We start from the raw sequence: 12,335 nt of genomic DNA, 5'->3' as shown, positions 1-12,335 counted from the left end.
CGAGGAATGAGTAAAGAGACGAGAGATGCAGATCCGATGACGATGAGAGAGAGAGAAAAAGCAAAGCGTAGAGAGAGAGAGAGACCGAATCGATCCTGCGCGCGCAGAGAGGAAGGGAAAGAGGAGAAAAGTACTCCTGCGAGAAAGAGCAGAGCGCCGTAGAATGAGAAAGAGCAAGAGAGAGAGCAGAGAGAGCAGGGCAAAAAGAAAAGGGGGGAACAGATGGGGGAAAAAAGCAGGCGGGGGGGGGGGGGGGGGGGGGGGGAGGGGGGGGACCCAAAGGGAACAGAAAGGATATGAGAAACAGAGCCAAACAGACCAGCACAGACAGACACACACAAACCCACATCGCGCGCGCACAACACACACACACACAACACACACACAACACACACACACACACAGCACACACACACACATAGGCACACGCACACAGCTACGCGCTTGTGCGTGCGTGCGTCGCCGCTGACGTGCGCGTTGATGTCACACACACACGCACGCACGCACGCGCACGCCAACGCACGACACGCCACCGCACACGACACACACATACCACACACACACACACCACACACACACCACACACACAGAGAGAGAGCAGAGACCGAGAAAGAGAGAAGAAGGAGAGAGGCACGAGAATGAGAGACCGAGAAAGATGACGAGAGAGAGAAAGAGAGAAGATGAGAGAGAAGAGATGAGAGAGAGGCGGAGCGGAAGAGAGAGACTCACCCACCGCTGATCCGAGCGACACCCTGAGCGCGCGCCCGCACGCAGAGAGAGAGAGATAGAATGAGCGAGAGAGCGAGCGAGATAAGAAGTAGCCTGTAGGTCCCGCAACACATTTTGCACGGCTGGACACTGGTAACATATTTCATGAATTATTCGAAACGTATATGATTGGTTTAACGCGAGAGCTCGGCGCGTTACTGCTAATGCTAGCCGATGTATGCTCTCCCCGCAGGAGAGGGTTGACGGTGCGTGGGGAGAGTGGCAGAGCGTCAGTTATTGCACGAACACCGGACCTTGCAGTCCCTCGTACAGCAACATGAAGATCACGCGCAGATTCTGCAACAACCCGCCGTAACTAATCACTCAATTCTCATCGATTATCAATATATCAATATATATCATTATGCTTCAACTCTCTTCAATCTCTTCAATTTCTTCATTTTTTTGTACTCGCGACGCAGTACTTAAAAGTACAATTATATATATACGTACGCACGCACGACCGCCGGCATGCACTATTATTCTTTCTATAAATTATTATTCTAGCATAATATTATATTAGTTATACACAGACGACACGTACATATAAACTACGGTGTAACTCTTATATTAGCGCATGCTTCATTTTACAGACCCCTTAATGGTGGAAAGATATGCGTTGGCGATGACATATCGTTCGAGCTTTGCGATGCGACCCGTATCAGAAAAGCGATTCCGGTCGGTATACATAGTTCGTGAACGACTGAAGAGTCTGTTCCTGAACTTAGGAGGAGATTTATAATATATATATATATATATATATAACATTACCGGCACAGGTTTTATTATGAACATATCTGTACTATACAGTATGGATATATTTGTGGTTTTCTCTCTAACTCACTTCTTTCTGCAGGTTTGTAGCGGTGACCTCGACACACAGGTGCTCATCTCACCGGGCCAGTACGCCAGCGCCACCTGTGGCAGCCTATCACAACTTCCACAGTTCCAGCATCTGACGGGAAAAGGCTTCCAGATACAGCCAGAAACAGGTGACAAAAAATGTCACGCGTATTTCAAAGAACGTGTTGCGTTCATATACGCCAATAAGAATTTGTCGGTATTGCCATATCTGCATGAGTTTATTTCGTTTACCGATTGATCTGGGGTAAGCTGGGAGTTGGCCGGATTAGCTGGGGGTTAGGTAGCTCCAAGAAACGGTATTGCTAGGGTTAGAATACCCTATGACGTTATGACCCTATGGTGTATTGACGTTAGTCACACAGCCTGGTCGGGTTAGGGGTTAGGTAGATACAATAATGTAACCCAACACAAGAGAAGACACCAAACTCTTGTGTTGGGTTACATTATATTTATTGTATCTATGGTTTAGGGTATAACTATAACATAAGCTGGGACAATTTAAAAACTGTTCTTAGCCACAGGTTGCACTCACTCTGCTTATACATATCATGGCGAATATTTTCCTCATAATAACACATAATCATAGCATTTTATCGGTGACTTCATTTTGCACAGCCGATGACGACTGGCAGCCGTGCGTGGTCACGTGTCTCAGCAAGACGAAAAGCCGCCTTGACGTCTCCCCTGGTGGCCTCTACTATCCGGCAGGCTCGCCGTGTAGTGAAAGCAATGCAAATATGTTTTGCGCTGGACGAAGATGCAGGTCGTTTGATGAGGGTGAGCGCGTAACTGCTAGCACAGACAGTGTAAGCCCTCACTCCTGTCAGCTGAGCCACAGTACTGATGTTAGACTCTGAAGAAACCATCTCATCAATGGTGGTGGTAGTCAGTCGTTAATAGGGGAAGGAACTAACAGAATTTAAACTCTACCGAACGAATAGATGAATTATGAGGATGGAGTTATATATTGCAAAGTCAGAGTAGTTCAATTTTAATATAAACATTTTCAATTGAGAACTGAGAAGTGCACATACTGCAGTAAATCATTCTGGAGCAGCATAAGTGTGGGAAGGTTTGCTATGTAAAATGCATCTGAAAGTCAATGGCTCTTATGACACACAACTGCATGCTGTCACATCACCGACACCGTTACTCGATAGTTCAGGACTTTCATGACGGCCAATAGCAAGCATAGTCCATGCAGGAAGAACAAGTTCTATTCGCGAAGAAGCCAAAAACAATTCTTGTAATCTATAGAGATCATGTTCTTTGCATATGACACAGGAGATATATCCACCAAAATATCTATGCATTTCCATGTTGGAACTGGTGTTGCCATATTGCTTGTATGTTAAATGATTAATTAAATTCATCAATATTTATAAATTGCAAACTGAAACATTATTAGATTTATAGCGTGGCTAATTAGCATATGTGAACTTGATTAATTTATAAAATGCAAGACGTCCTATATTTACATTGTAGATGTCATTTCTTAAAAATGTAATACAGATGTCACATATGATCTACACTCTCATAAACAAACTTTTGAAGCTTGCACTCATACATGACATCTATTCATGTTGACAAGTTGCCATACTCAATGGATTCAACAACAAGATTTCCTTCTGGCTCAGTTACAAACATACCATTCTCATAACTGCTGATTTACCGAGTTATACTCTGTCTCTTCTTCAGCTATACGTTTATTATCCTCCTCATCCCAAGTCTTCAATTTCTCCTTTACATCGTCAGGTATTTCTACTTTATGAAGATTCTCCATATCTGGTTCAGGATCGTCCCCTAAAGTTACAAAATATTAACAAAGTGATGCCACCTGTAGGGCAAAAAAATTCAAAATTTTCAAAAAATGTCTAAAAAACTCATCGAATAACTCTTGCTGCATTAGGTTTCACCATATTTAAAATAGTACATTTAATACATAAAAAATAATAATAATAATTTGCACTGATAGGCACAGTATTAACCTACCAATGAATATCTGGATGAGATTCTCAAGGACGTGTCGAACAGAAGGTGATTTCTCCCAGCCGTCCAGCGCACGTAGTACGACGTACGTGTTCTTGCTCTTCATGTACTCCCTTCCTGGTTTCGTTGCACACAGCTATGAGAAAATACGCGATATACTGCCTGCCAGCACCAATATTTGTTTACGTGAACAAAATAGTACAGTGAAAATCAAAACTGTAGGCTGTAGGTAAATTAATGCCACAAGTGTTTGGATGACGGACGACAGCCGCAGTAAAAAGTGCCAACCCGACCGTTCATTCTATCCGCGTCAACGACGATACATGATTTTTTCTAGATGTCAACATACTTTCTTAAACTTCAAACATTAATTATGTTACGTTATGCCAACCTGCGTGAGAGCTTCAAGAATCATCTTGCGCACATCATCGTCCGGTTCTCGCTGCTTGTCTTCAGGTAAATACTGCAGTTCAACAGGCAAGCTGTCCATGTCCTCATCGTCAAACTCTTCCGCTAACGCAGATACAAGCACGCTACACGCGTGTACACGGAAGATACACGCACGTACACGCGGGTACAACGAAGGTGCACGCGCACGTACACGCGGGTACACGCCACGTACACGCGGCCGTACACGCACGTACACGCGCGTTACACGCAGAACACGCCACGTATACGCACGTACACGTACACGACCGAGTACACGCACGTACACGCGGCGATACACAGCCAGATTACACGCCACGCTACACGCCGGCGTACACGCACATGACACGCAGGTACAAACGCCACGTACACGCATGGCTACACGCACGTACACACACGTACACTCGGGTACACGCACATATCACGCAGATACACGCATACGAGATACACGCCACGTTACACGCGCCGGTACCGGAGATACACGCACGTACACCGCGGCGTACACGCACCATAACGCAGTACACGCACGTACCACGCCACGTACACCGCGGGCCCGTCGGCTCACGCACGTTACACGCGATACATGCACGTACACGCCGTACACGTACGTGCAGATACACGCACGTACACGCGGGTACACGGAAGAGACACGCACGTAACGCGGGTACACGCACGCTACACGCAAGATACACGCACGTACACGCACTGTGCACGCGCGAGTACACGCAGATACACGTACACGCCAGATTCACGCACGACACGCCGGAACACGGAGATAACACGCACGTACACGCGGGTACACGCACGTACACGCTCGTACACGCACGGTACACGCACGTACACGCGAGCGTCACGCCTGGCACACGCAGATACACGCACGTACACGCACATGTATTGCATGCACGTGCCGTGTACCTGCTTGTGCTACGTCGCGTTTACCCGTGTGTACGTGCGGTTACCCCCCGCTGCACCGTCCGTGTAATCCGCGTGTACGTGCGTTTGTACTCGCGTGTAGTGCGCTGTATCCTGCGTCGTACACCCGCGCGTCGCATGTGCGTGTAACCCGCGGATGTACGTCGGTGTACCCGCGTGTACGGTGCATGCTACCACGTGGCACGTGCGTGTACCCGCGGTGTACGTGCGTGTATCTGCAGTGTACGCTGCTTACCTGCCCGTGTGTGTGTGTGTTACCCGCGGTGTACGTGCGTGTATCTCCGTGACCCGCGTGTACGATGCGTGTACGTGCGTGTATCTTCGTGCTACCCACGATGTACACGCACGCTATCTGGCGCTGTACGTGTACGTGCGTGTATCTGCGTGTACGTGCCGTTGTGTAACCTGCGTGCTACGTAGGTACCCGCTGTGTACGTGCGTGTATCTCCGATGGTACCCGCGTGGTACGTGCTGACTGTATCTTCGTGTACGTGTACGTGCGTGTATCTGCGTGTACGTGCGGTATCTGCGTTGTACACTGCCGTGTACTGCTGGTGTATTCTCCGTGTACCGCGTGTATCTATCGATGTACGGGTACGTGCGTGTATCTGCCGGTGTACGTGCGTGTATCTGCGGTACGTGCGATGTACCCGCCTTGTGTACGTGCGTGTATCCCTCTGTGCGTGCCTGCCTGGAAGCAGCCATTGGTTTACAAAATTGCCCTAGCTTAGGCCTCGTTTCCTGTTGACCCCAGGTAATGAATAATAATTAAGAAGGGTCTATAACTTCGTCTCCGCTGTCAATAACCTGAACCCTTGGGCATTTTCCGCAAACGCACTATGAACATGCCAAATTTAACGTCAAAATTCGGCCATTGCACTCACACTGATCGCTACTGCCATCTAGCGTTGATGGCGACTATTTCGCACCCACACCTGGTTCTCCTTTCCTTAATAACATCGCTCAGAGTAGCGTTTTACACCCCCATATCGTGCCTTGCTTTTGTGTACTTCTGCCTTTCATCTTCTAGTTACATATTACGCCAGACTTGTAGGATCGATTGCTTCATAGCTCTGTCGAAAGCCATGCACCGGTGTCTATCGTGCATCATAGTCGGTATATAATGGTATATATGGTTCGTGGTGCATGTATAGTGCATGTATGTGGTGCATGTACGTGGGCAAATAGGATTTGGCCGTAGTACTAGTAGGTCAGTACACTACACTGTCACTTTGTACACTGTACGGTGTACCGTGTACATTAGACTGTTAGTGTGTGAGCACGACTTATGGCATGCGAATCTGACGTCTGGCTCTGCTCATAGTCATAGTCGTTATCGTAAATAGTCGAACTTGAAGTTGATTAATTTATATAATGTAATTATTAGCTCATCTGACGAACGTCAGATGCAAGCTTGTAGAATCGCATGATTGTCCGTGCGTCCTCCGTCCGTTCATTCGCTGCCGTGCGTTGCTTCAAACAGGTGCGCACAAATCTTAACCGCTCGACGTACGGTCACGATAATTTTTGGACGTCGGGCGGGGGGGGGGGGGGGGATCGTAAAAAGGGTACTTCAGGATTGACAAATTTTGGCGGGTCAAGGGTCAAAGGGCAAGATGTGTGTAGACGGAGGGGAAATTGCCCCCTTAACTTAAGGTATAGGAGGAAATACGGGAATATTGTGCCCGGCCACAAATCTTGTAACGGCTCGACCTATGCCTCTTAATATTCAGTGATATAGGTATGTGAGTGCAGCCGAAAACCTATCACAGTGGGAATGGGAGGTCACAGGTCAAAGGGCCAGCTGGGGGAAAGGTCAGATATCAGACATTTTCTGAGAGGACATAGGTCTAACGGAAAAATCGGACACAGTGAACACTTTTTGGTTTCAGCGCTGACCTACCATTTTTATCACTTTATGAAAGAGCATTGAATGTAGCTTTCACTGGACGTGCGAGCAGCAGTGTCTGATAACATATTGACCCCTCAGAGGGAGGGTTAAACAGTGGATTTCCTGAACTGCTCAATGGATGCTCAACAGTGTCTTCATACTTCATGGCACATCCATAAATCTAGAAGCCAATAAGCCTGGATAGCCGAACGCCTACAGCACAGGCGTCATGGCTCAAAGGTCGTTGGATCGAATCACCATCAGATTTTTTATTATTTACCTGTTTTCTGTTTTTTCTATATCTTTATCCATTTACTATTTTTTTTCCCAATAACGCAAATATTTACATGATTTATTTACAACAATTTAATAACAACAAAATATTTTACAACAATTAAATTTTGTTTTTGTTTAATAGGGTTAGGGTTAGGGCTTAGGCGTCACAATGCCCACCATAAACAGGTTATTGTATTGAACCAATGGATTTGGGAGGGTATGCAGAATGCAGAGGTTGGCTGAAATGATATGTACGCAATCATATCTGCGCCTAACAAAGGTGTCACTACGCACGACGTAAATGTTACGTTTATAACCGTAGCAACAGACCTCAGATGAGCCCAGATGCTCTGCGGCTCTTGTTGTTAATATTTTTCGCAGTGTTCAGCTTTAGTTTTGATTAGTATTTACAGTTGTAACTTGTGGCAGGCATAGCTCTGCAAAACTGCTGAGTCCTGAATAAACCTAGTAGTAATGACCTACACGTTGCTCAAATCACTGGCTACCATGCACTTGCAATGGAAGTTCCAAGACGTACATTTAAAAGCATGTGCTAGAGGTCTATGCAGAACTCATACACTTTTTAATAATATACAATAATCTGTGTGATTATCCTATTTACAATAAACATATATACAAAATTAACATTCATCGGCACTATAGGATTGCTTGTTAAATGGTGACAAACTTGGAAATTTGCACATGCAACCATTGCACACAAACCGGCGTCTGCACTCTTCAATCATTTCCTTCACACATCGTTTGATTTGCAGTGTCATGGCGGCAGCAGAGCTAGCAGCTGTAGCAGATGAGGTGCTTCAATTCCTCGTACCCACAGCGAGGGTTGATGTAAAGGTCACTGCACTGCAGTACTTCCTCGGACTAACTGGAACTCCTGAAGGCAGGATCTTCATGAGAAGCAGTGAGAAGATCCTCATTGCTCTTTTTGACCTGACCAGTGATCCGCTACCCGTTATCACAAAGGATGCTCTTTTGGCATTTCTTAACCTGTCTGCGGAAGAAGAGTGCTCCTGGAAAATACTGAACATTGAAGAGAGAAATATCTTGCCTGCCTGGCTCAAATATGTTGCAGACAAGGACAGTTCACATGTCGACTTGGTGTGCATGATACTGTCAAACGTCACTCGATCAGAGCGGTGCTGTGTGAAGGCGTTAGAGGCGATTAAAAAATCTGTGGTGACGATTGACATGCTTGTGGACATCTTCTGTCATGTGGGTTACAATGCAAGTGGCAACATGCATTATCTTGGTCCAGTGTTCTCTAACCTGACTCAGCTTGTAGAAGTTCGACAATACATCTTGAAAAGTGATAAGGAGAGGTAATTTATGTTATCTATAATGTATGTCATCTTCACATAGTATTTATAGATATCATCAGCAGGGTCTCCAACCATTCCTCATTCTGCGGAATCATTAAGATTTCTAGGCTTAATTTCCGCATTCCGCAGCGGCAAGGTTATATATTCCTCATTTCAGTTGCACTGTGCAAAATTTGCACTGATTGTTCGCATTGTTCGCTTGGACACATTGTTTTTTTTCAGCTGGTGCCTGAGCACTGGCCACGCGCGCGGTGTCTGCCCATTTTGCCCATTTGCCATTTCGCCATTACCCATTTCGCCAGTTTCCCATTTTGCCATTTTGCCATTTCGCCATTTTCCCACTTTGCCAGTTTCCCACTTTGCCAGTTTCCCATTTCGCCAATATTTTATGTTGCTTCCACCCCCTGCACGAAATTTATCCTTCCATTCTTAAAAAAGAGTCATTTCTAGGTCGTGTAGGGTTAGGGTTAGGTTAGGGTGCCTGTACAATGATCCATATGTTTTGATATGTACGATTTCGCCTTCTTGTTCTTCAAATAAATAGTTGACTCCATATAGATCTAAAGATTCGTTATAATTTATTCATTACAGAGGCCTTCTTTTAACCCACCTCGAACAAGGGGGTGGTCGGGGAGATAGGACGAAATGGCGGAATGGGAAACTAGCGAAGTGGGAAACTGGCGAAATGGGAAAATGGCGAAACGGGGAAATGGCGAAGTAAGAATTTTTAATGGCGAAATGGCAAATGGCGAAGTGGGAATAAACCAATGGCAGAGAGCACTATGAGTGTGTATTTCCAGGAAACGACTTGGGCAGTGAGGGCTATTAATAAACTGGTTTATTCCCATTTTGCCATTTCCCACTTGGCCATTTGCCATTTCGCCATTAAAAATTTCCACTTCGCCATTTGCCATTTCGCCATTTCCCGTTTCGCCAGTTTCCCATTCCGCCATTTCGTCCTATCTCCCCAATCACGGTCCCTGTTCGAGGTGGGTAAAAGTAGGCCTCTGTAAGGAATAAATTATAACGAATCTTTAGATATGAGTTAACTAATTTATTAAGAACAAAGAAGGCGAAATCGTACATATCAAAACATATGGATCATGTACAGGCACCCTAACCCTAACCCTAACCCTAACCTTAACCCTAATTACCCTAACCCTAACCCTAACGACCTAGAAATGACTCTTTTTTAAGAATGGAAGGATTAATTTCGTGCAGGGGGTGGAAGCAACATAAAATATTGGCGAAATGGGAAACTGGCAAAGTGGGAAAATGGCAAAATGGGCAGACACCCTGCCATTACCTTAGCTTTGCACCCCCCCCCCTACCATCGCTCATTGTTATAATGTGTTTCTATGCATTTTGTATCTGGCATGTCTACGGTAAATGAACAGCCTAGTCAGACAGGCCTGTCTGCAAGGTGTCGCGTAGTTGTCTGCTAAACAGATTAACACGTGGGAGAATGGCCACATTGCCAACCAAAAACCCCGACTTTTACAGAAATTCAGGAACGAATATACACAAATGTGTCCTGTACTTGTGAAGTCAAAACTCAGTGTTAATCATGGCTATTGCATGGTATGCAAGACAGACTTTCAAGTGGGGCACGGAGGAAATCCGAATGAAAAGTGTTTTGAATCCTAACTTGTAGGGTTGAGGCTGGGGTTGAGATGGTGTCATCAGACATGAGAATATGGCCCACAGTATGCCGCAGATTGCAGGAAAATGGCTTAAATATTTCAAAATTTTCTGGGGGGTCATGCCCCCACACCCCCCTAGCACTGGCATGCCTACGGCACGCGGGCCTGCCTGCGGCAGCCAAGGTACATTTCGCCCTCCCCCCCCCCTGTCCATCAATTCCTGAATCACTAGTTACTCATCACCGCCAGAAACATTCCGCATTTGGAGTTCACAGGGTTGGAGACCCTGCATCAGAGTTGTTTAATTAGAATAAAAATAACATTTAGAATATTTATTATTAGCTCATCTGACATAGTCAAGATCAGCTTGTAGAATCGCTTGATCGTCCGTCGTCGGATCGGTACGTCTAACCGGTCGTCCTCAACAGTTCGGCACAGATCTTAACCGCGTCGACGTACGGGTCACACGATATTCGGGTCCGTTGGGGGCGGCATCGCAAAACGAGTTGGCGATGTCGAAGCGGGGGCAAAAGTCAAAGGTCAAGAGTGTCAAAGGAAGGGGGAACATTACTCCTTAACTTAAGTATAGGAGAGAAAGTCAGAATTGCCCGGCACGAAATCTAAAATGGCTGCGACCTAGGCTGCGTGATAGTCGGTGATATACGATCAATGGTAGGAATAAGCCCATCACGTGCCGAAAATTGGCAGGTCTACAGGCTCAAAGTGGGCAATGGAGCACAACGCGCAGATTTTAGACATTTCTGAAGGCACAGTGTCTGAGGAGCGATTGAAAAACTTTTTTGTTGGCAGCGGTGACTATTCATTTTATGGCTTTAATTGAAAGCGAACATGAAATCTGCTTCCACTGACGGTGCGAAGAGTAAGCTGTCTGATAACCTTTTGACCCTCAAGAGGAGGTTAAACTATGATTTTGTTGACTGTCTGTTAGAAAGAATTTGACTGCCGCGGTTTGCTAGTAGGAATCTATACATGCCTGCGTGTATGAGGCTACAATGTCACAGGTGAAATTTCAAAAAGCAATTTGCTTAAAGAAAGGTTTATGCTCCTTACGAAAAATCGTATAATTTATATGGCATTCTTGTAGTCCAGTATGCTTACATGTAACGTATGCCACTGCACGTGGCTGCTGCCAGTGCAATGAGTGCAATGTGTTGGGGCAGTTTTTGCCTGCCGTTAATTGGTTGCAGGTGGCAGCTCTCTATGTTGGCAGCCTGTAGCTTGCGCTAGGTAAATGGATGCAGTAGCTTACGCATATTCTGTCTTGCAATAAGTTGTTGCTAGCTACGAATGATGGGAGCTTCCTATCTTTAATCTGTAAGAACACTTAAACCGTCAACGCGCCATCTCCGTGCAACTTTCATAACGCATCCCAACGAACATTCTTTTGAGAAGCCGTTCCTGATACCAATCTCTGTGCACTTCCACTATTTCGGCGGTGTATGTGAACACATTTTGGACTAACAGGGTTTACTAGAATCCCACCAACTCCACCACAGAGTGCACCCGCCAAGTAGACGTTAGATGAGCGCTGTCGCTATGCGGCACATTATTGTATTATTATGATTCTTTCAATTTGATATAATAATTAATAATAGTAATAATAATGATAGTGATAGTAATAGTGTGTTCTTATTCCAATACTGTAGAATTTTATTGTTTTTTCTTAACAGGTGTATTATTCAAAGGCTTCTAGCATTCACTTCATTCATGGAATCGAATGTAAGAAGAGGTGGTGTTATTGGTGCAATTAGAAACTGCTGTTTTGAATCAGGTTTGTTGCTGTTTAAAGTAAATTAATTTTCTCAGTAATGCCTAAAGTTTCAGCAAAATCCAACTGTCTAAAAATATACTGGATTTAGATCGGCTTAAAAGTCCATTGCACTGATTAGCCTGGTGGCACAAAGTCACCCGATTTCAAGGACTAATAAGATTTTAATAGGCATACTTGACCGTCCTTGACCAACATAATAATAATTATTTCCAATGTTTAAATTTATATACAAAAGATCTTCAATATGTGATTTATTTACTAAATCATTATCAGGATAGTGACACCTACTGATAATATTTTCATTCTTGTGTTTGATCATGGCAACTGGTTGATTGTAGACTATCAGCGATTGGCTTCTCGAAAGGAAGTTGATATTTTGCCGCCAACTACTGCTGCCTCTGGCTGGACCGAGC

General features: G+C 45.2%; 3 protein-coding genes across 3 annotated transcripts; 2 read left to right on the top strand and 1 right to left on the bottom strand.

The window, feature by feature from the left end:
- The first annotated feature begins 1,026 nt into the window (after positions 1-1,026).
- Positions 1,027-2,506, top strand: LOC106814855. The gene is made up of 4 exons (XM_014819220.1): positions 1,027-1,080; positions 1,362-1,446; positions 1,625-1,760; positions 2,248-2,506. Exons 1-4 carry the CDS (start codon positions 1,046-1,048, stop codon positions 2,487-2,489), a joined length of 498 nt encoding a protein of 165 aa, XP_014674706.1. The 5' UTR covers positions 1,027-1,045; the 3' UTR covers positions 2,490-2,506.
- An 89-nt stretch (positions 2,507-2,595) lies between these two features.
- On the bottom strand, positions 2,596-4,130 carry LOC106814856 (protein HGH1 homolog). The gene is made up of 3 exons (XM_014819221.1): positions 4,013-4,130; positions 3,625-3,757; positions 2,596-3,435 (listed from the first exon to the last, which is right to left on the bottom strand). Exons 1-3 carry the CDS (start codon positions 4,109-4,111, stop codon positions 3,287-3,289), a joined length of 381 nt encoding a protein of 126 aa, XP_014674707.1. The 5' UTR covers positions 4,112-4,130; the 3' UTR covers positions 2,596-3,286.
- A 1,580-nt stretch (positions 4,131-5,710) lies between these two features.
- LOC106814852 (protein HGH1 homolog) lies at positions 5,711-12,332 on the top strand (the record flags this gene model as incomplete). Its single annotated transcript, XM_014819216.1, has 4 exons — positions 5,711-6,096; positions 7,921-8,487; positions 11,822-11,922; positions 12,261-12,332. Coding segments are annotated over exons 2-4 (736 nt in total), but the record flags the coding sequence as incomplete, so codon positions are not given.
- Positions 12,333-12,335: the final 3 nt, after the last annotated feature.

This window comes from Priapulus caudatus, unplaced genomic scaffold (genome assembly GCF_000485595.1).
Source record: "Priapulus caudatus unplaced genomic scaffold, Priapulus_caudatus-5.0.1 Scaffold991, whole genome shotgun sequence".
NCBI lineage: Eukaryota > Metazoa > Priapulida > Priapulimorpha > Priapulimorphida > Priapulidae > Priapulus > Priapulus caudatus.
Note: the sequence above shows the minus strand (reverse complement) of the source record. Positions and strands in the feature narration are given on the sequence as shown.

Coding starts and splice junctions, on each gene's coding strand:
- LOC106814856 (XM_014819221.1), bottom strand. CDS start 4,111: ATGGACAGCTTGCCTGTTGAACTGCAGTATTTACCTGAAGACAAGCAG. Junction 3,758..4,012: donor TTCTTGAAGCTCTCACGCAG/GTTGGCATAACG, acceptor ATTTTCTCATAG/CTGTGTGCAACGAAACCAGG. Junction 3,436..3,624: donor TCTCATCCAGATATTCATTG/GTAGGTTAATAC, acceptor TTGTAACTTTAG/GGGACGATCCTGAACCAGAT.
- LOC106814855 (XM_014819220.1), top strand. CDS start 1,046: ATGAAGATCACGCGCAGATTCTGCAACAACCCGCC. Junction 1,447..1,624: donor GTATCAGAAAAGCGATTCCG/GTCGGTATACAT, acceptor TTCTTTCTGCAG/GTTTGTAGCGGTGACCTCGA. Junction 1,761..2,247: donor CCAGATACAGCCAGAAACAG/GTGACAAAAAAT, acceptor CATTTTGCACAG/CCGATGACGACTGGCAGCCG.